Below are 24,438 nucleotides of genomic sequence, written 5' to 3'. Positions count from 1 at the left end.
ATTGCATCCATAATAAAATCATATCATTCAAGCAGTTCAATACTAACAGCTCCCAAAAGCCGGGGACGCATACGCAGAACTGCACAACGCAGCACTCCCAGTTTGAAAGCCATCGCGCGCAGGTGGCCGATACACGATACCCCATTGATCGACGTTGCTCGCTCATAGCCTCCTTCATTTGTCTCCTTTCAAAGGGATTCCTGAGAGACAACGCTCACTGTGCTACTAATTATGCCTGGCCAAAGATTAACGACAATACAGAACGCCTCTTGCCTCTTCCGAAGAATATTAACATTTTACAGTTCGTATGGTGTTTTAAATTGTAACTGAGATGACAAAGCTTCAAAAATACATATTGTAACTAAAACAAAAGCCTGATCATTAATAATAAAACACACATATTGGAAGAGTTTTCTTAAGCATATCTATTTATTTCATAAGTTTCAAGATGGATGCAGAACACAGATGTTTGTTTATTAAATAGTCATTTTTGCCACCATCACGAGTTCATTTATTTTCAAGTCACACAGGGCTTCAATTGAAGTAAATTAAAAGCCTTCACTTAAAAAATACGGAAATTCAAATAAATAAAAATTTATTGAACCAACAAAAGGAACATCTACGTCTATATTTATTCTGTGGCAATCATGTCTGACTCATCTTGCGTGTGCGCACAAAATGCGCGAACGATTCAAATGAAATGAAAAGCGTTTTGAAGTGCTTCATTTCTTGATTATTAAGAGCACATGTGCGCTTACAAAAAAGGTTCGCAATATTTTGGATTGATTTGGGTAATGTTGTTTATGTTTTATTTTTGTATCCTAAGTTTATAAACATTCGATTTTGTTGATAGGAAGGTTACTGGGTGTAGACATCGCAATTCGTAGTGGCAGACGAAGAAGTAATTTTTAATTATAACGTAATTCTTATTCGTAGATAGCATTTTAGGTAAAAAGTATCAATATACTAATGCTTAAATAGTTTTATAATAAAATTGAAGATAAGATGGAATTCAACATAATATAAGTAATAAAACTACAGCATAGGAATTAGCATCCTTAGGCACTAATTAATAAGGAATATATTAAATATGTCTTTAAATAGTTTTCTTCGTTTATTATCTAATACTTACAAATATAAAGTGTGCACATGTCTTCGCCCGTATCCTCACCAACTGCACACCTAACGTACTATCGATAATTACATTGCGTTTGACCAAACGTATGTATTTATATTTTGTCATTAGCAATAGCCTATTAATTCCTAGATTATGACTAGTATAGGGGCTTGCAATTTTCGCGACAGCAGCTGCCTTGAATATCTCTGCAAAAACTTTCCTGCAAGCAAAGCACCTGCAGTCGTCTGATTCATAGTTCTAATCGCCGCACGTGATTCTTAATTTGTACTAGCTTCCGCCCGGGACTCCGTCCGCGCGGATGTCGGTCTTTGCGTGGATGGTTTATTTCTCCATTTTGAATAACTCGGACAATGACATCTTATAAATATCTATTGGACCCAAATACGGCTAGGTCTATAATAATACGCAACGTGTGTTCGCGGTACCTACTACAGAACAACGTCTATGGATAACTGAAAAATTGAGATTAATTTTTTTTCTACGTATTTTTCCAGGATAAAAAGTATCCTATTTTACGCCCAGGATAATAAGGTATAATTATACCAAGTTCCATCGAAATCGAACCGGTAGTTTTCACGTGATGTCTTCACATACAGACAGACAGACAGACAGACAGACAAAAATTTCTTTAATCACATATTTGGGTTTGGTATCGATCCAGTAACACCCCCTGCTAGTTATTTTTTCAATATTTTCAATGTACAGAATTGACCCTTCTACAGATTTATTATATATGTATAGATGTATAGATTCAAAATGAGGAGTAATTGTGAAACACTACTTAATAACTTTCTATTCTATAGCATAGAGACAGTGCAAATTATTGCTAATAACTTGTATTGGTACCAACTATACTTGATGCTTTCAATTATCATCGCTCTCGATCTAGAAATATTTTAATCGAAGGATATTAAGCTGTAAGTAGTTTAACTAGGTACAATACAATATTATCTGTAGCTTTGCGCCAATGAGATCAATATTTCATTGAATGAACAAACTGGTTGAAAAAAAGGGTTGTAAACTTAAACTCTCATTTAATCATTGATAACATATTGTGTTCATTATTCTACAACACTGAGAAGACCCCAAAAAATAAGTACCTAACTACCTAATTTTGAGAGACATTTTTCGAAAAGATAACCTGAATTTCTATCTCGATAATTAAATTCCTAAAATTTGCTCGAAACGATAATGCATGTGTGTTCAGAAAAAATATATCAAAAAAACAATATTCTTTGAAGTTCAAAAACAGGCTTGTACTCGTATGTTAAGTTCTGTAATCAGTAAATACATGTGTGTACACTGTACATCATATATTGTAATTATCGCATTGGTAATCACTCGCAATGTCCACTTAATGAAATCGCAACAACAGGTTTTTCATGTTTATACTATTTTACATAAGGGTTGTCACTACAATCTTCTTAAATACACATCGCAATTCGCTTTTAACATAGACAGTAGACACTATTGTTTTTTATTTTACTTATACGAAAAATTATCCCAAATTAAGAAGAACTTATGACTTAATCCAATAGAAATTAATTATGATGTGGATAATTGTTTATTTAGTTACTATATTCCTTACATGAAGTTTGTAAAATGTAGTCTTTATAATGAGCCGTCATCCTTCTTACACTTCCTCTCTTGTTATCTTATTTACCCTCTAAAAGTGGTAGTAGAAGCAACCCTGAAGGGCCCACGTGGTTGATTACATATCACCTGTTAGCTAAATATAACGAGAGCAATCAGCTCTCACATCTGCCTAGCTAGATTATTACGCAATGAGTCTAAGCGCGGATGTCCTCACTACTCACTTCCAGATGTTAGCCAAGGAACATTGAACCTGTGATGATTTTTATATCTCGACTGTTTATGTCCAATGCACTTTTTGCTATGGAAATGTGCGTGTTTTAATTAATGTTATTTTATGCGCTATTTAATGTATCCTTTTAATGAGCTCGTTATTGATATAACTTATTTGATTTTAATTAAATACAGGTTTTAGTTTTTGCTGCATTAATTTTTTTATGATCTATTAACATCTCAATTTTTTTGTAAGAAGAGTGATTAAATTTAATTAAACAAATTCGCAAATTATAGAGTTCTAACTAGGCGCTAGGCTATCAATGGGTATATTTTAAAACAATGAATGTTTTTTTTTGTAGATTTACTTTCAATAAGGTAAATGTATTATTATTTGACTAAAATTTTAAGGAAGAAGAATGTACCAGTACGTATCTAGTTACTTTGATAATTAAATTTTCATGAGATCACATAAAGACCAAAAAATTTTGATTTTGTAAATTTTGTTAGTTATAAATAAAGAACCTAACCAAGAGGAAGAAATTAAAGGCATGTTTTTCTCTCCATTGAATATTGCATTATTGTGTATTCTTTGGAATTACCCAGACTCAAAACTATGTATTATCCTAAATAGCTGGGACATCTGTTTAAAATTGTATGCTATTGAATATTTCTAGAAATTACAGGCAATTACCAAGTGTCGTTCTAGAACTTGTTTATTTATCTACTATTTGGTGTGTCCATTTTTACTATTTCTGTCATTTTTGTAGTTGGTTTTACGGGAAAGGAACGATTGTCTTCTTTATCTTTTGACATTTTTAACTTTTCCACAAATAGCTTGTAATAATGTAATGTAAGTCTTTAGCCTAGCAAAATAAATAAAACTGGAAATAATTATTATTATTTCGGAACGTTTGCACAGACCTATGATTTGTACTGATGCTGAGGAATTATGAATCTTGTAAAAAATATCTGTGGCATCTGGGAGAAACCTGTTAACTCCATTTTTGGCAAAATTTTGTTAGATACATGTTTGATAAGTACAGAAAGCGCAGATTTTTTTGATCCAGACGTGATATCTCTACGTCCACGGGAAGCAGATGAAAAAAATGGTACACTCCTGTTAAATCCAAAATTTTTTGCTACAATCAAGATATATTATAATTATCATTAATATATCATAGTAACTTTTGATGCCAAACCTGATAACTAATAAAACAAGTACATAAATGTTAATTCCAAGCTTTATGCCTATGGACTAAAACTTGTTAAGTCCCAGTTACCGCGTATGTACCAAAAACATGAGATACCTACATGTTAATTATTGAAACGTATCAGATTTGGATTTATATTTCCAATTTGGTAAATATAACGGTGACTACTAAATAACAAAAATACAGTGTTATTTTAATGTAAATATCTATTTATTTTCATTAATTATATTTTCAAAATAACCACCTTTAGCTTTCGTTTCCTGAAGTTTTCGACGATTATCCGTAGCTCCTCTTCAGATATTTTGTTCCACTCACGAGTAAGTGTTGCCTTCAGCGCGTCTACACTTCTGTGTGAAGTTGCACAGGCCCTCGCCTCTAGAATTTACCATACGCTATAATCCATTTCATTAAGGTCTAGTGAATATAGAGGCCATTCCTTGGAACTTATGAACTCTGGGAAATGGTCCATACACCACTGCTGCACATTTGAGGCCATGTGAGATGGAGCAAAGTACTGTTGAAAAGTCCACGGTTGGTCGCCGAAGTGCTGCTGGCTCCAAAGAAGAACTACACTCTCCAAAATATCGCGTCGGTATTTTTCTTGATTCATTTTCACACCTTTTTTACGAAAACGAGAGGAGGTTTTACTGTTGAGCAAATGCCACGCCAAACCATGACTGAATCAGGTTTTTGCCGATGGGGGATAATTGATGTGGCTCCAGGGCGACTAAAAGAGTAAACTCTATCGTTTTGGAGGTTATGAGACTGTTCAGTCGGAAAAATTTCTTCATCTGTGAAAAAAATATTTTTCCACGCTTCACCAGCGGAGCGGGCTTTCAGTAAGCGACATCTTTCAAGGCGTATTTTTTTATCTTTATCATCCAAATTGCTGCGCTTTTCGCAGCTTGTATGCTGTTAACTTGAGCTCATTTTTTACCCGACTACGGCAAAGCAAAAGGAGGGTTATGATTTTGACAGGCTATGTATGTATGTATGTATGTATGTATGTATGTATGTATGTATGTTCATCTGTTCCCTCGTAACGTCTAAACTACTTATCAGAATTTGACAAATGACATATCATTAGAAGCGTCTTAATTGTCCGCTGGTTATAGGCTATATGGGGTTTCACAAAATCTAATGTGGCGTCCTCTATCGGACAAAACATACAGAGTAAAAAAATTAAGTTAAGATAAATATCCCGTGTTTGGTATCATTTGAAAGCGCTTTCCTTGTACATTTTGAATATATATATATATATTACTAGCATTTGCTCGTGACTTTACCTGTATTCATGGGCTGATTGCATATAATTCACATCTTTTCGTCCATAGCTTCTTTATTAGTTCATCAGTTTAACTTTTGTTAATATTATGCCCCCAAATACACTTTAACAGCAAAATAGTACAAATAATATAAAGTGAAAAAACTAAAACCCAACTACGACAATAACCGGCGCTGAAAAAGTATAAAACAAGATTTCAGAATACTGAACTGAACAAAGTTGCTAATGTAGTTGCAAGTAAATGGACACAGTAGACTCTACCAAGATGCCTTCGTTGTAAATTGACAATAATGTCATACAATACTATTCTGAAGTATGCAATATTCCACTATGTAAAGATAAATTTTCATGTTTGGAAAGGCGTAGTCACACGTTACATAATATACCTATCTACCGTAGCACTTCAACAACGTGTGACTACGCCTTTCCAAACATGAAAATTTATCTTTACATAGTGGAATATTGCATACTTCAGAATAGTATTGTATGACATTATTGTCAATTTACAACGAAGGCATCTTGGTAGAGTCTACTGTGTCCATTTACTTGCAACTACATTAGCAACTTTGTTCAGTTCAGTATTCTGAAATCTTGTTTTATACTTTTTCAGCGCCGGTTATTGTCGTAGTTGGGTTTTAGTTTTTTCACTTTATATTATAACAACTCGTTGCAACGTTGAATGACTTACACCTAAATCTCGAGCCATTTTTATTACCTTGTGGATTGCGGGTCAATCTTTATTTGACGATATTATGTCGACAGTCGAAGCCGAGGCGTCCTCACAGTTCTTTTTCTGCTCATCGTAGCGTTTAATAGCAGCAGAAACTAACTGCCGACTGATACCGAGAAGTCGCAGTATCTCGCACTGCCGCTTACCAGCCTCATATAAGGATATTATTGCAAACAATTACTATTTTTTAATTTATTCTCTTCAAAAATAACTTTAAGTTGGCGCCAAATCACGTGAAAATAATATTTAAAAAACAAAAGCAACGCAGCAAGTCCCATTTTTTAATTTATTATTTTCAAATTTGTCAACGTAATTAAGAACCACCCTTAATATTACCTGTTATCTTGTGTATTGCATTGGCTCAAAAATCTACCCTTAAAGAAATCCACCACAAGTTTCTCGTGCCAGGTCACACTCATTTAGAGTGTGACGGTGATCATGCGTTGATAGAAAGATTAATTGTTAAAGAGTACAACCCGAATATTGCAGTTCCTCAGGATTGGGTGAATGTTATAAAAATAACAAGCAAAAATTTCTCGGTGAAACTTATGACACAAACCGAATTTTACGGTTTTTCGAAACTACTGAGTAAGAATTTTGTCAAAAAAAATATTGACACTTCAAAACAATCTCTTGCTTGGAAAAACATTACGCCCTGAACAGGCGGAGGATTGGCGATTGATCCATTAAATCTTAAACCAAAAAGTTTAAAGATTTAATGGATCTTATGCAATTCATTGATCCAGTATATCGCGATTTCTATTCTAATTTGAACCAATCAGCTTCTGTTTTGTAAAACTACTCAGATAGCGAAGAAGATTATGATTAGTATCCAAATGAGTGATTCTTTTGTTTTGGTATTTATTTGATATGTGCCTTTATTTAAATTTTTATTTGCATGTACACTCCTGTTAAGTCCATACTTTTATTAAAATTAGCCATAACAGTGATTCCATTGTGAAATTAACTTAGAAATAAAGAAATATAACAAATATAACGTAAAATTGTTTTAATTAAATGAATAACAATTAAATAATTATTATTTTTATTTTGCTCATTTTGAGATAAGTCCATTCCACTGCAATATTTTTTTTTTGGTTAAAATCTGATAAAATCTGATAAGTCACATTATTCGCAAAACTACTGCGTCAATTTTGTTAACTGTACAAGCGAAAATATGATTAATATATGATATTTCATGAAAGTATGACATAATTCATTTATATCTTATATCCGATTTTTAGCAGCCAATAATGTGTTAAATTGCTTCTCCTGAAAATTTTACTTTTTGGAGTTAACAGGTGTCTCCCAGATACCACAGATATGTTTCTCCTATAAAGTATAATGCACCTGTTTGCTCCATATATGACCATCTAGTCATGTTCTTCTGGAAAAGGATTTCTTACCGACCAGTTTTTAATGTTGTCTAGGGTTATATTTTACTTCGTATATGATTTACAGTAGCAAGAAGCTAGCTTGTTTCAATATTTTTTCCACTTAGTATAATTAGTTCATTGAGACGTTAATACATTTCCAGAAGCTTTTGTAATATTGTATTAAACCTTAGATATATCTATAAATCATTGCATTTGAATGGTTGTATATGAAAATTTATTTGTATTCGCATTAAAAGTTTCCCACCACGGCACGTGTTACTAATTGTGAACCCGCATCAACTGATTGATGTTAGACTCCAGCGAGACAATACCGTTACACTTTCTAGTGTACCATACGTATTTTAGAGTGAAATAAACTCGTAGGTACCTAACTAATACAATCAAACAGCAGCTTTATTGATCTTTTTGTGGCTGTTAAAGTGTTTAATTACCGTCTGATGAGTTTTTGTCATAACTCAGTTTAGCGCTCGACTAGTTTCCTTGTTTAACCATCACATGTACATTATTGTTTTCTCGTTCCTAGTATCCATAATGTCAGTCAATTCCTTGATTTATTGATGAGTTTTTGTAAACATTGGCTTGATTGGCGTTTATAGCAAAAAACGTGTGTCAACTCCCCAGGTGTGGTCTTGGCTGGCTCCCGTCACACCTTGCCTCCATTTACGAGGTTTGATTAAAATCTTGTTTATTATGATCTTTGAACTGTCAGCGATTTAATGTGGATATGCATGTGAAAAAAATCAATGTAAAAAAGTAAGTTTTAACCAGCTATGTATGATTATTGATTAGGTATCTATATATTATGGTTTAACTTTTAAAATCTAAGTTTTAAAATAAAACATTTTTATGAGGAGCATAGAGACATAATACGAGAGTCTGGTTGTGGTAAGGTCGTAAAATTGAAGCAGGTTTCGCTCTTTTAGTATAATTATTACAATGTCTGGCCCTTTATTATATTCTTACTTTCTGTATTTCCCATTTTAAGAAGCTCTTTAACTATTTTAACAGTCCAAACTATCACTACTAAAAGTACATAATATGATTTAATATGATTATTTAAACAATTATAATATGAAAAAGCATTTCGATTCAACTCAAATTTGCCGCAACCTCAACTCCATTATAAACTTTACGCCAAACATGGACGTTCACAGAGCATGTGGATAACGCGAACAGAAGTCACAAGTGCTTTCGGTATCTGGAAAAGGCTTTTCCTAATTACTTGGGGTGTTTTGTTTGGTGCTATCAGCGTGTAACGAGCCGCAAATAGGTCTCCGGTGATCGCACGATCATGCGGGCCGCCCCCTCCTCCCTGCGCACGTCAAAGGCCTTTGTGCGAATGTGTGTTGACACTTGGTAATGAACTGCGCGATTTGGATTTTTACTTGATAGGCAATAAACGTTGTTGAGACTATGATTGGTGTTGTTTTGTTGGTCTGAAAATGAAACAATATATTTGATTATGCTGTAAGGAATGTGTTAAGAAAGGTGGCAGGGTAGATATAAAGACGGGCTGGATAATATGTTTAGTAGATAGTTAAGACAAAAGTAAAGTAAAAGTAGTAAGGCTACAGTATATTTTAAAAGATCAACGAAATAATGTAGATATATTTGGTATCATTTAAAATTTTAATAAAGCTTCCAGTGATAAAGCTATTTAAAAACGAAAAAAAAAATATTATGTCTCTTATTTACACAAACCTGACATGATTAAAAAATATCAAGCTATACCTACTACGCTATACTGCAGTAATTTCGGGATGAGATAAATCTGACCCGCTGTCGCGAGTGAATGTATCCTCTCCATAAACAGATAAGCTCGACATAGCGAGCAGCGGAATCTCATGTCTATCCTTGTTAATTAGTTTATCTCATATGTGCAATGTAATTAGCCCATTGAATCTGGCACAAGGATAATTTGGAGGTGTACGGTCAAAGCGCTTTATCTTTTCTGTGTTTTTGTTTTACACCTACCTATATGATAATTGTTTCTGGCTATTTATGTAAGTATAGATGTGTATTGTATATGATGTAGTACATAGTACGTAGGTTTATTGTTTATTGTTTAATAATAAGTAATAACTTTAAAATTAATTTACTTTTTATTTTTGAATGATAACCAACTTTAGTTCAAAATACGCGTATTGTCGTTTGAAGTACATAGTATTTTTTTCAAACGGTGTCTCTGTCTAATACAACGCATACAATGAATAAAATCATTTAACCGCATTCAAGACTTGACGCGTTAGTTGCACATGCAATTTTTCTCATCTCAGGAGCATCTAAAATAATATACATCCGAAAAAATTATCTTTTGCACTTTGCACATTTTTTATACATAAATAAAACATTACACCAACTAAACATTCACCTAATTCTCGAAAGTTTTTATCTTCACTCGTCATCTTTATTCTTACTAAGTGAGAAAATTAAAAATTTCCGTAATCTATTTTATAACCTCAATCGCTTGGCTTTTATAGGGTAGCGATGGTAATTTCTCCTCATTTGACGTTTTCATGTTCCCTGTTATTAACCTCATTTAAATATTTAGTGGCATCAGATGCATCGCAACAAATTATGTAAATGACATGGGTGCAATATGGTCTGTGAATTGCATCCTTATCATATATCGACACGCGACAATTTTAATTGTAGTTTATTATCATAGATATTTTATGGGTTTAAAATTGCAATAAAAGAGAATTAGAGAAATGTGATGCTATATTACAGTAGATTAGTTAGTTACAGTCTTGTTACAGTAGTCGTAGAGTCGTAGTGGTAGAGTTAAGAGTAGTCTCGTAAATGATTGAAAGGACAATTTAAATTATGTAAATAAGGTAAAATATAAATTTTTAAATTACTTAAGTTCATTTATATGTACATGAAATGCAATGCAATTTTTTCAGTGTTACAATTTTAGTAACACTGAAAAAATTGCATAAATATTAGCATTTATATACAAGCATACGAGCTACGTTTTGTTTGCACTTTAAGAGAAATGCGGATGACCACAACGAGGCCTTGACAGTTCAAGAAGCCTCTCGCCTAGCCTGAAGGGGTCCTTGCTCCTGATTTATAGCCTCCGAAAACCACAGGGATTCAATGTGCCTTTGTTACTATACACTTTTATTGAATAATAAAACTTCTTCACGAAATGGAATAACTTTATAGGTCATAATTTCCCTTTTACGTTAACGTTAAGTATGGCAAAAAGTCTAATGGCATATTTAGATTGCTTTTGCTTCAGTCATTTGTTAGGTGCGTCCAAGCGTACAGAGCTAAAGAGACAAGTTATATGGTATAGAATATAGATGGTATAGGTGACATTAATTTTCCCTTAGATAAATAAAATAAAATTAACAAAAGATACAATTATATTAATAGCGTGACGACAAAATACAAAAGTAAAACACATTCGTGTATAAGATAACATCATTCGGTAAAACGCGGACAAAAAGATAATGAGTCGATGAATAATAATGAGGTTTGTAAGTGTGAATCATCAAATATATTTAAATTGTTATCAATTAAAAGCAATATAATAGCGATTTGAGTCGGGTAGGTCCGGCCATATGGTGTGGTAGAGCACGGGCGCAGAGTCGAGCCACTAAAACGAAGTTTTCTTTAGAGGAGGATACTTAGTATTCCATAAAAAATATTCTAAATAATTTGATTCGTGTTATGTTTTGTATCAAAATATTATACTCAAATTAAATAGTCATTTCAGTTTTTGTGGAAGTTTCAACCTGTTAGTACCATCAAAATTAATTAGAGATTATTAAATCAAAAGCTTTTAAAAATACAGTCAGATTTTACCAACACAATAATATAATGATAAATCGAACAATTCAAGAAAAAATGGACGCACGCATAAGATAGTTATAATAAAAAATAGTGTAGGCGTGTGCCGTCCAACACTATTCCGCTGTTTGCGTAGCCCAGAGGTGCATGTAAATTTACCGAGCTCAATTGAAGTTAATAGGAATGTTCGAGGGAGGATCGCCAGCTGACGCGAGGTGTGAGGGAATGTCCTCCCTCCACACTCGACGACGGCTACCAATTGCCTGAATAAAACATTTTTGATTACCTATCAAATTCGTCGAGCTCTGTGCGAGGTAGCTGTTTCAAATTATTATTAGAAGAATATTTAAAAAAAGTAATTTTTAAATATAGATTTTTTGTCCAAGATATATTATAAATAGGTATGTAGTAAGTACATAATATATAATATCTAATCTATACCTACGAATCAAAATTACATCCAAAACAAATATATTCTAACCTTTTTGGTCAAAGTAAGTAACAAGTAAGTATCAAACGAACATGATTGGCGGTTTTAGGAACCTTCATTTAATTTAGGAATACCTAGAGTTATTTTCAGGAACATAATATACCTTAAGATATACCGAATGAACTTTCTTAACCCTATGAACTTTGTGTTACCTACTTCTTATAAGGGCCATAAACAAAGATGAAAAAGAAGAAGTACTTCAACTTCTAATAAATATATGAATCAGTTGGTAGATATATTTTTAACTTGCTTGTATGTGAAATCACTTTAATTTTTTTAAAAGAATGCAATTTTTTTTCTTCGGTCAAAGGCAATAGACATGGCTAAATTTTAACAAAATTAATTTATTTCTATTGTCTACTGCAATGTGCTAAGGCAATGTGCATCAAGTGACAGCTGTAGGTAAACATAGATAAACATCATGTCAAGCACACGTGGATTTTGGGCACGCGCCTAAATAAAAAAAAAGTTAAAAAAATATGTAGGTATCGCACCGATAAATGTGTCGGTGCTCTAAATATTACTTTTTAGATTAACGAATCTTAGAATTTAATGTTAAACTTTAAAATAGTTTGTTTATAAAATAAATATGGAAAAAAAAAGAAAATAGCTCTTAGTATCAGGCATGACATAAAAAAAAGAATAAAAAAAGAAACATTTTAAAAATATTCTTTTAGGTATTATTCTATTTGGCGCGAATTTGAGGTGAATATATTTTTGTTAAGTTTGAATATTAAGGAATATTAGTAATTCTCCAATATAATTACGATTGGTAAGGATTTAATATTTTACTAACAGTTTTTTTTTTTACTTGTATAATTATACTACTAGTAATATATTATTAGTTGGATAGGTACTGAAAGGTGTAGGCTCTGTTGTATCATAAATTTACATGAATAGTGTTAGGAAAATAGATAAACACAGAAGGATTTACGTAATAGGAATAGAAAAATTCTAGATTTAATTTAATTTTACTGCAGTTGCAATCACACCTGCCTGGTATAGCATGGGTTATGTTTATCTTGTACAACTCACATTGAATTTTAATATTTTATTCCTTTTCAATAAAATAATATTTTTTTAACATTAAGGATAAATAGGTACATTTAATTCAGGATGTAGCAATTTAGTATTCACAGCTTTAACCGCGTTTTGTTTAGATTCAACGCGGTAGCGGTAGGTTGTCATTATTTTATACCTTTTATCACAATATCATAAAATGTTAAAATATTTAATACATTTTTATTAATTAGTTAAAATAGACATTGATTCATAACTTTCCGTACAAATTACCCGGGATTGGCAATGTGAATACAAATTACCTACGTGCTTCTACTGTTGAAGATTATTTTAATCGGGAGGTTTTTACTAAAGTCATTAGGAAAGGAATAGCTGTTTAGTGTTGTACACCTGTGCCGGTCGGCCATTATTATCAGTTGTAAATAAATTAAGCTTACAAATTAGTTTTTTCTTTTAACGCTTCCTTACATGAATTAATTTATAACCTTATTATAAACTTAGTATACAATTTGCTATATCAATTACGAAATGAGTAAGTAATTGATATTATTTCTTATTTAACCATAATACCTATAGTTAGCACGTCATTCAGATCTCTATAAACCGGTTTATGATACGTTTAAAGGTCACGTCATTTAAATCTTTTGTTTATTGTTTATCAAATAAAATAATAGATTTTTTAATTGCACATAATCCCATTATTTTTCATGAGAACGCTTTTGTAATTATTTCAAATGAGCGACGCATTTCGTCGGACACATGCGAAAGGGTTCAAATAGTTCGAGTGCTATTGTTTTTCGACTATAAATCTAATGGTTTGTGTAATTATGACCTTTAATATGTGACAGTCGCTTTGTAACATGTAAATTTATCCGAGAGCATATTGTGGGGTGAAGTGAGTTGGGAACTAGCGGAGACCAATAATGGGGCGCAGAGCGATGCCACTTCACGGCCTCGGTTATTATGGGGTTAGTGTTTTAATTTTGTTTTAAACTGTTTACGAAACGGTCCAGTGTGGTAATTTATTTTCAATAAGGATTATGTTAGCGATTTTTATGTTTGCGTTGAAGTAAACGGATGTTGGATAATTGTTAACTTTATGTCAGTAAGCAGTATTTATTAATATGTATTACGCATAACATATTGAAAAGTTGCATAATATATTCGATTCAAATTAAAATAAATATTAGTAGGTACCGAATCGTGAATTCATATTGAAGTTAAACGTGATAGAGTTCGGGACAGTCGCACAATAGTATAAAATACGGAAATAAAGTACTTAAAATAAACGTTTATAATGAGCATACAAAGCGATCGCTTACACAAGAAACAATACACAAGAATGAACACCAAATGTATATGCCCTCAGCACTTATGGCCACTTCAGGCTGAATTGTAGACGTATAGTCTTATTAGCGATTGTAGTATTGTTCATTGCACAAAGCCATAAGTAGCTACTTCATATTGTGAGAAACTGTTGCAATTTCACTAAGATCGTGTGTGAGAATGTGGGTCTTAATAGAATTGGTGTTTATTAATTCTTTATGAATTGATTACTAAACACCTAGTATAACTCTGTATATCTAGTATTATAACTCTGAACTGTAAAGTAACTCTGTATGTAAGATAAAGAATAATATAGATGATATCATGATGATCTTGGGTTATTTATTCGAGATACTTGTGTGTACTTAATTTAACTAGATAAGGTAAATGTGTTTCATATAATTATTGTTTATATTATACATTTGAAGGGGAATATTGAAAATATTTCATAATACCTAATTATATCTTCTATCTTAATATTCGTATCTTGAAATCTTCAATCAATTTTCTTAAAGAAAATAATTAGGTATGGTAACATAGACGGAAAGAACAAGCAACAATGCATTGCGACCGCGCATGGGAAAAGTACAATAAAAACCTACAAGTATGTAAAAATATTTCTAATTTGCAAACCATCAATGGAAGTGAATCAGAATTCAATAACAAAGTATTAAAATAACGTTTGAGCAGTCAATTAGGCGGCAACGTATCGTCCATCGAGATAGCGCGATGGTGGTCCATTGTTGGGCGACGCCCTGTGGATTGCGCGCCAACCACTCGCCGCATATACAATGTGACGAATGTTTTATTCTCATTTTGTAATTGTTGCGTTTGCTTCCGCACCACTGACCAATTCTCTCCCCGAAATTGGTGGGAACTAAAAAATTAAGACTCAAATAAAAATAGCAGGTTTTCAATAATCCACCATACCGCTACAAATCACTTCCTTGAATGTAGCACTATAAAATCGAACAAAACATTTAAAACATCAAATGGTAGTCTTATCAGGCAGCTTTTAATCGCGAGATCGTGACAAAAAATAATGGCGAATAACCGGGAGCCGTCCCGCGGCGACCTCCCAGTATTGAATTGTTAACTCACACCGATGTCAAAGAGTTTGATCGTTGTTTCGAGATTGAGCAAATAGATAAGAGCTTTCTCACCTCCCCGTGGTCGCGGATACTCGAAAGGGTTCGCCGAATAATTGCAACAATCAATGTGAAGGAGCTATCGAGTAATTTGTATGGTATTTGTGCGGGCTGTCTCCTGCTGATGCTATCGACGCTTCTAGGGGTGCTTTACGGTCTTGAAGTTGGGAACTCGTTTTATAACATTCTCACACCTCAATCAGTTATTAAATTAGACAATTAATGACGTTTAGATTGAAGATAGACAAAAGCATTTGAAAAATTAATGTAACCATCACCATAAACAAAAACAAAAATTACGAACATAATATTTACAAAAAAATTGTTCTGACACAATCGGTCGACGTTGAACATTATTCACAAAAAATAATACCATCCACTTATTACTGGAATGTAGCGTAGTAAGTTTACTGGTATCACACGTTTTTTTATGTAAATTAATTATAATCAAGTTTGAATTACACCATTATTCTCGCACAGGTTCATAATAAGACATAAACATCAACTCGTCTCAATATGTCACGGAATACAAAGCATTGCGGTAACGGTTTGCATCGTTTGTCTACCTTAGCACTGTTATTTATGATCTCCTGCAGAAGAAGGACAAAAAAACAGGGCTGCTGTTAAATATTTGCCTGAGACAAGAGGGGGCGATAATTCGAGGCTATTATGACGTCATTTCACGCCCTTTGTGAGGTCGTCACGCCGTGTCATCTGCTCCTCGAGACGCCTGCCCCGACTATCTCTCGATTATATCTATTGTGTCATTTTTTCAGAGCGCGCAAGTCGGATGCGCCACCGACGATGAATTTGTGCTGTTCGCTTCTTTGCCCGACTTCGTTGTAAAAACACTCGAGAAGTTGCTCTATTGTCTCGTGGCCTTTTATGAGCTCCGTTTTGTGAAGCTGTTATTGTTTGCGGTCGATAAACATCTCGCCAATAGGTAGTTAAAGATCATCGTCACTTTTGCCCGCCATTCGTTTTAATAAAGTTCTATTGGATTTATTTGTCAGCCATACTGATTTTTAAAGGTTATAAGAGGCAACGAATTTTTTCAGAATGGACTTAATGAATAAAAATCTATTGATGTTGAAGATAGATTTAGCTGTAAATTCCGGACCGTTTAAACAGGATCCCAAGTTAGTCGCAGCAATCGATAAACTATTTTATAATAACACAAAAGAAGTTTTAGGAGAAACGGTGTTATTACCTGAACGTAAACTAGATTTCGCAGAGGTTAATCAGTTGTTGAAACAAACCCCAGTTGAAAACGGTAAAGTGAAACATTGTATTTTTATTTAAATTCACTATTCGTAATGGCACTGCTGCAAACATGATAAATTATTATTAAATAAACCGTTACAACTTAATGCATTCTATATTATTTTTTTAGATAAATCGTTGGATAATGTGATAAAGGATACGTATAATAATAGAAAGAACATCCTTAGGAAAATAGAAACGTTTCTTGGAGATATAAATAAACGCGCAGAAGAAGGTGACACTCCAAAACTTATAATAAGAAACCAGAGATTGTGGAGCAACTGTGTTTACGATCTTGATAGGTAAGTATTTTCATACAACAATTATAAATATATTTTTGCGAATATGTTTTCGTGTCAGTACATTATTTAATATGTACTTATATTGTAATTATTATATAAGGAGGCAGGTACTATAATGTAGCATACGTAATGTAGAGTCGGTCATGACTAATTTTCGTCCTCCTAAAATGTTTTGTCATCTACTAGGTAATAAATAATGTAATTTATTTATTTATTTTTCCTAGGGTTACATTGAAAGAATTAGAAGTTGCTAAAACTACCACCATTCAATATTCAAGAGCTGAAGATAAATCTCGTTTCAATACGATTGTGTTTGTTTTAACGAGGGTTCATGAACTTATAACGAAAAACTTAACAGTCACAAGGAGGTATTTACAACTATTCTAGAACATTCATTTTAATATCTAGTAGTAATCCATTATCTAGACTTCAGTTAATAGCACATATGTTAAACTCGTATAGAATTAAATAAACTGCGGGTAATTAATATTATCACTAGTTTAATAGCATGAGTTTCTAAGTATTTTGTTAAACATAAATTAAATATAAGTTATATGAGAAAAATTGTGAACTTTCGAATTAAATTCAGACTAATGGAAAAATAAAAGGTTGAGTAGAAACGAAAATAATTGTCTATATGTAGTTAAAGTAATAGAACAAAATTGAAATATGCCTGGTTGGATAAATTAAACAGATTTGTTGACGATTTAAAAGCATGTATTTATAGAATCGATTTTACATTACATTTACAGAGAATTATATTATCAAAACGTGGCTAGATTCAGGAATCAAGGTGATTTAGATATAGGAGTTAGGGATGTGTGCTGCCTTCTGGAATGTCCACCTTGGGATCTAGGTATTGTGGCTACTGCTAAAGGACTTATAGCGGGACCTTTAAAAATAGTCAACAATGATGGTTCTGTTACTGATTGTTCAACGTCTGGAGGTAAGATCAAAATAACATGTTTTAAAGCAAATTTTAAAACACACTAGGATTTTCAGTGTAAAAATTAGCAAATATAGAAGTAATTTTTTTTAAGCTGTATAAAATTATTTTAGGTACATTAGTACCCCAAGATATTCAAAACATAAAAGAGTTCAAGACTTCTGCGAAGTATATCCTAGTCGTAGAAAAAGACGCTGTATTTCAGAAGCTACTTGATGAAGGTGCACTTGTCCGGTTACGCCCAGTTATTATTTTAACGGTAGGTAAATTTTGTTTAGAAGTATAATCCGATAATTTAAATATGTAATGTTTTATGTGGAATTGTTTTCAATAAAAACATTCAAACTCCAATAAAAAAAAATCGCAAAAGCGCTCGATTCTAATTCACGCACAAGGACAATATAATTACTTAATCTGGAAAAGAAATGCATTTTCTTGAGTATAAAAAAAAAATGTGTCCGACCACATCGCCCCGTAAGTAATAATCATTTAGAAGAAGCTTAAAATTTTGATAATTTTTATAATTTAATAGGGTAAAGGCTACCCCGATGTGTGCACTCGACAACTGCTATGTAGACTAGTAACGGAATTGAAGTTGAAAGCATTAGCTCTTGTTGATGCTGATCCGCACGGTTATGAAATATTTCTCACGTACAAATATGGCTCTTTGGTATGTATTTATTATCTAATCTAGGTATAGAGTCTAGACTAATCATCCTTTTATTTTAATCCACTTCTAAAACATTACATAAAATACGAAATGTAAAACGACTTCCTGATAGTCACTGCTATCACTATACTATTTTACACTTTTGACAGTTATTCATAGATTTTTTTTTGTATTTTTAACTGACCGATTAGCTAAACAGAAAAACCTCGGAAAATTTGAAATTCCTACATTAATATTTTAAGGATAGTTTTAAAGGATCATTCTAAAACTACTGAGATATGCAGAGTTTGAATATGCCGATTATTCTTAAACTGGCGACGCTATTTTTAATCGGCGAAATGATAGGTATTATTATTCGCCTGCGACATAAACGTAGGTACACAACAACTAACAAGTATTTATACCAGAATACTTTTCAAAAGACTTATTTCACATATCCCAGGCTCAATCCCACCTTTCGTCATCGCTAGCGTGTCCCAAGCTCTTGCTCCTCGGAGCTCGTCACCAGGATGTCATGACGCTGGCCCCGAAGGCATCTCGACTTGTCCTTACCGCTTTGGATAAACGAAAACTTGCGTCTTTAATGGCTAGACCGTATCTCAATACTGCTATGGGTAAATATATTTTAATTTTTATTTGGAACTGCTTTTGGTGACGATGTGATCACCGCTATTTTATGATAATATTATGTAAAAAAGTACCTATGTCATTTTTATACATGATTTTAAAATTACAATACATAAGTATTTTTTTTCTGAATAAAGAACTGTCTGTAAGAATGTAAAGCGAAATTATAAAATATTATGTTAAAAAAATATTACGGAAAAAAAAATACTCGTAGGACTATAGACGCATTCTTAGGACGCATTGATGTGGTTTGATTTCAGGTTCTCATATAAAGCAAGAGTTAAAAGCAATGCTAGACAGTGGAGTAAAGGCAGAGATAGAAGCATTGGCGTCTTCAGCAGCAGCGCTCTGTGATTCCTATCTACCCTCAAAGATAATACAAGCTGAATACCTAGGATAGAAAATAGTTACTCAGAATAGTAAAACTGGAAATGGTTTCTAATAAAATGTAAAAAATAATAAACTTCTTTGTTTGAATACCTACCTGCTTTGCGTATGCTCTAGGTACTGTCTATAGGAAACTTGTAGGAAACTAATCGCTCTAGTATTTTTTATTACTTTCGAGAATTTCTTTAAAAATTTAAAATTTTTTGTGGTTTTTAAAAGTTACTTGAGCACACCATTATTTAAATTGTTACCACATTTTGTGTTTTAGCTCTGCTTAGAATTAATATTAATTATCAGAATTTTGAAGAATTGATATAAATACCTACACATAATTTACTATATTTGTGTATATAATAATTACTATTCGATTCTATGATTCAATCAGGTAGTTAATGAAAAGTTTAAAAGTTCAAAAGTGTATCCAGAATCAGGGCGAGTACCTAGTTGAATTAAATATTATGTAAAGTTCTGAAGAAAACTAGTGCACAGCGACATAGGCGACATCTTGTATGCTAAATTATAACAACTAACACGCCATCTAGTGTTTTCTGTGTCGAAAGTATTTCAATGGGGCACTCGCGAATGATGGGGTTGATGAAGCTTTTTCATGAAGTATACGACGTTGTTTCTGCATATTTTTATAGATGGCGCTAATGGCAAATCGCTTTTATGATATAATAAACAGTCATTTTTGACCATTTCAAATATGCCATGACAGTTTGAGTGTACGGCCTAGATTTTATTTTATTTTCTAGCGCTTTAGCTCCTAAATTATTACGTTTTCAATGGAGAAAAATGTTGAAGTACCCAATAACGAAGCCCCTTCTGTAAGTAAAGGAAAAGTTTTGGCCAGTGGCACCGCTAAGAAATTAAAAAGCGATCCTGCAAAGCGTAAATCTTTTTACGTGAACGAAGCAGTTAGATCATTAGATTTGGCACTTGGGAGAATAAAAAAGACAAAATTTGTGAATGAATATACTTGTAGCAGCTCTCATACAAGCCCCTCTCGCCGGAGTACTGCGGGGAGCGTGTTCATCGACAACCTCACAACAGCTAGTAATGCAGATACTGCTTCTATGATGTCAATGAACTTTTCGCATTACGAGCTTATGCGCAATCTATCTCATTCGAATTGTAATTCTGACAGTGCTTTCAGTACTACAACTTGCAATGCTAGTTCCATTCCATTTGATTCGATATCAAAAAATGAACAGTTGGAGAAATATTTCAGAAGTATCGAAATGTGGAGCAAAAATTCTAGTCCTCTACGTCGCGCAAATAATAAATAGATGAAATATTCCAGGGTTTATTTTAATAGATATGCTTCTACTATTTGTTATAAATAAGAAATACTGAAATATTGCAATGTAATGTACAATTAGGTAAATAAAATTCAATCCTGAACGATTATGAAAATTTTATTTGTTTAAAGAAAATTTACATTAATAACAGAATAATCTTAGAATTTACAAATGAAACTATACAACACTGCAACTCTTAAACGAGACAATAAGATTAACACTAACATATAATTTATAGAGACCTCAATTTCAATCAAGCGCCAATATTGAACACAATAATAAGCGTTTTATTTTCAGGTTTATTAAGCTTAAGTAATTATTAAAAGGGTCAATTGATGAGAATAACCGAGTAATGAATAGGAGCTTTACTTATAGTTCTTTAATTTTATTATTGTATTCAACATTGTCCATACCATCATTCTAACCACTAAGTAGCAATTCGCGACATTCTAAAGTTACCAATATGTAAAGGTAAGTTTTGGACTGCTTAAGGTTTAACTGTACTCATCGATATAACCCAGATTTAGATAATTACGAATCCAGATGGTCGAGAATAATATTTACTTGTCATTAATATCTCTGATCCTTTTTAGGTAGGTAATAAAGATTCATGTTGTACTTGTCGAGTACAGTAAATTTAAGCATGAGTGTCTCTAACGGCACTGCATTTACTCACATTGAATACGACACATCCATTAGACTCCGAGAAACCTAGGGTGAACCTAAACTAATTAATCAGACGAGATGTCATTAAAATTTGAAATACAATTTTAGCTGATCAGTTGGAGTAAGGAAATAATTGACATAGTCATCACATAGTTCCTATATTCCTGTTTTAACCATTATTTGTATGGTCTGGAAGCATTCGCTAATTGGAAGACTAAGGGACGTTTAGAAAATAAAGAAGGCTTAGCAAAACAAAATGTCAATTTTCTAATAGTCATGGTCATGGTATACAATTTTAATTATCATATTTCTAATGAACGTATTTGGTGTTATTCTCAGTTTCTTATGAATATCATAATAATATTGTTTTGTTGATATCAATTATTTAAGATAACTTTACTGATCATCCAAATTTAAAACACTTGAATTTTAAATGAATAATGGTGTTATTCGTTTTAACCTGACGATGTACCTAACCAACTATAACTATCTACTTAAAAGATTTTGCTAATGAAATCAATTAATTTAACATGATGTAAAATTTAAAGCACCCGGTTTCCAAACTCTCTCGTATTATATTATCTATAAAATTTGATTAAATTTCATATGTTGTGTGATGTATACGTAGAATTCAATATATATTGTCTATCATTGTCATATATTTATGGTGAATAAAGCAAATATCAATATTATTATTTTTTCATAGAATTTCAAAATATCTAAAGTAACGTTAATCTTAGATTACTTTTAATAATTACAACGAATTCGATCTGCCTAGGCCCTACGTATATGTAAAATGAAGATATTACATTTTTTTATAATTTATCTAATATATTTTAATACAATATTGGTAAAATTACGCAATAGAAGAATCACAGCATCCTTAAGACCATTACGGCAATTGAAATTAATTTCATCGACATATCGTAGCTATTTTAATTGTAAAATTTAGACCAAATTGGCAGTCTTCACAAACATGGAATGTACGATATGCGTCTATGAATTTATTTGATAACACTTAACAAATACTGGTAGACATTCATATCTATACAACAACAACGAGTTACCTAATAATTATTTAATTATTCAAATACATTTACTGCCGAATTAACAACATTATCTATAGACCGTCGACATTCTACGTAGCTTTTTCCTTCGGCACTTATTTTTTTTCTAGAGCGGACTTTAAAGAATTATATGATAATAGGTACTTACAAAAAAGTTTATTGGTATATTCATGTGCACAACACACCAATAGGGTTGATTTAAATTAAAGTTAACAATGATAAATTTGAAGGTGAACTATAATAGATCAAAATACACGTGGCATAATGTCTAATTTACTTTGTACACATTCATTCTTCATAAACAATTGATACTTATTAACAAATGTTTTTACAAATTTAGTTAAAATTATTTGTATTTAATTTTTAACTTTATCAATTTTATGGTTTAGCTTACAAAATAAAAGAGGAAAACCTATTTATGATGTGTGACACAAAAGCCGAGCATGATCAAGGACACTTTTTCCCTTAACATTACAAATTTCCTTAAATTGATGTAATTATAACAGTTTAAGGTTTTTGTTTAGCACAAGGGGTAACGTTAACAATAGATAGCAGTAACTATTTCCTAAAATAATAAAAACGGACTCTTTAAAATTACTAAATCTTCAAAATGCTCTAGAATTTCCTAAAAGTTAAGCTCATTGTTAATTATCGTGATTGGATTGATGATGAGTTTTAAAATATTGTTATATATGAATCATTTTAATTACTTGGGAAATAAAGCCAAAATTTTGATAATTATTTCATAAGCGACCTTATTTTATAAGAAGTGTAGAATTCCTATCTCAGGCGATAATTTGTAGAAAATGGAATAAAGCCTAAGTGAAGAAGCTCGAGGTGCTACATGCATTAATATGATCACAAGTATATAAAAAAGAGCTCTTATAGTAAGTAATACACAGGAAGAAAACACGCTTAAGTTCTGGGGTTTATTAATTTATACCCTTTAAGGTTGTACACAAATTATTTTATACTAATTTGACGATATAGTAGTGCACTGTGCAAGTGAAAAGCTTTAGGATCCAAGAGCCATGAGGAAACTCTTTCGTTAGATTTGTATTTCTGTAACAAACTAATATTTTCATATAAGTCGGTAAACACTCAACATATATAAATAACAATAAAAATTAACATGTCTTTAAAATTTCATTTTTTATTTTGGTATATTTATAAAATTAAATGTAATTAGTCTTAAGCTCCTAAAACGATGACGAAATATTTTCTTATAGGAATAATATTTAAGTAGTTTTAAGTTTAGCTCGATTTGTTTCTAATTTAGTAATTTAACTTATAACAAAACTAATTTAGTACTTATCATTCCAACATGTCATGCAATCCACTGCTATAGAACCGACTCTATTGACTATTCTAATCACAATTAGCCTTCACATATTACTCTAAAACAGTCAATTTAACCAGCTAAACAATTAAAGGGAACACATTATAAAGCACTATTTGTACATATTTACAAAGAAAATTATGACAAAACATTATACGTATATTTGGTAATTGATACGTTACAAGTTATTGCTGAGTACGAATTTAATTATATTCTGCAAATAAGATGTTAAGTTTCTGCATATAAAGAAGATTTATTTCTTAGATAAAACTTATTTCTATCGAAGATTACAGCAGTCGGATAATTATCTATCGGGTGGAGGCAGCTTGGTGTCTTCTGGGTCGAGAGATAGGCACTCGCGTAAATAGTCTTCCATAGACCGATATACATGTTCTATGACACCTTTCAGGTCATGACCCTCGTCTGCGTATACCTGAAACATAAAGAGGAATAATTTAATAACTTCATGTAACATAGTACCTATTAGTCACGTTTTTTTTTTTTTTTTTGTATGG

The 24,438-nt window shown here is 32.1% G+C and overlaps 2 protein-coding genes across 6 annotated transcripts in view; one reads left to right on the top strand and one right to left on the bottom strand.

Annotated features, from left to right (window-relative positions):
- Positions 1 to 9,440: 9,440 nt before the first annotated feature.
- On the top strand, positions 9,441 to 19,612 carry LOC123706391 (meiotic recombination protein SPO11). Of its 5 annotated transcripts, XM_045655648.1 has the most exons (10): positions 9,466 to 9,573; positions 16,132 to 16,298; positions 16,414 to 16,628; positions 16,749 to 16,920; positions 17,145 to 17,288; positions 17,673 to 17,866; positions 17,980 to 18,125; positions 18,399 to 18,536; positions 18,979 to 19,150; positions 19,424 to 19,612. In XM_045655648.1, exons 3-10 carry the CDS (start codon positions 16,415 to 16,417, stop codon positions 19,561 to 19,563), a joined length of 1,320 nt encoding a protein of 439 aa, XP_045511604.1. In that variant the 5' UTR covers positions 9,466 to 9,573; positions 16,132 to 16,298; position 16,414; the 3' UTR covers positions 19,564 to 19,612. The 5 variants fall into 5 exon arrangements, with proteins under 5 accessions (XP_045511606.1, XP_045511608.1, XP_045511604.1 ...); XM_045655650.1 differs by lacking the exon at positions 16,132 to 16,298 and having other exon boundaries at positions 9,441 to 9,573; positions 16,542 to 16,628; XM_045655651.1 differs by lacking the exon at positions 17,145 to 17,288.
- Positions 19,613 to 20,950: 1,338 nt separating this feature from the next.
- Positions 20,951 to 24,438, bottom strand: part of LOC123706263 (inactive dipeptidyl peptidase 10) — an 88,363-nt gene continuing 84,875 nt past the window's right edge. Inside the window, 1 exon segment of the mRNA XM_045655446.1 lies at positions 20,951 to 24,356. Coding sequence (XP_045511402.1) covers positions 24,228 to 24,356 — 129 coding nt within the window. The 3' untranslated portion in view covers positions 20,951 to 24,227.

Source organism: Colias croceus, chromosome 3, assembly GCF_905220415.1.
Source record: "Colias croceus chromosome 3, ilColCroc2.1".
In the NCBI taxonomy this organism is placed as follows: Eukaryota; Metazoa; Arthropoda; class Insecta; order Lepidoptera; family Pieridae; genus Colias; species Colias croceus.
This window is presented reverse-complemented; position numbering and strand designations above follow the sequence as displayed.

What these genes read in the sequence shown, in the direction of transcription:
- LOC123706391 (XM_045655648.1), top strand. Translation starts at nt 16,415, where the DNA reads ATGGACTTAATGAATAAAAATCTATTGATGTTGAAGATAGATTTAGCT. An exon ending in ACAAACCCCAGTTGAAAACG is followed by an intron (nt 16,629 to 16,748) that starts GTAAAGTGAAAC and finishes TTATTTTTTTAG; the next exon opens with ATAAATCGTTGGATAATGTG. An exon ending in AACTTAACAGTCACAAGGAG is followed by an intron (nt 17,289 to 17,672) that starts GTATTTACAACT and finishes TTACATTTACAG; the next exon opens with AGAATTATATTATCAAAACG.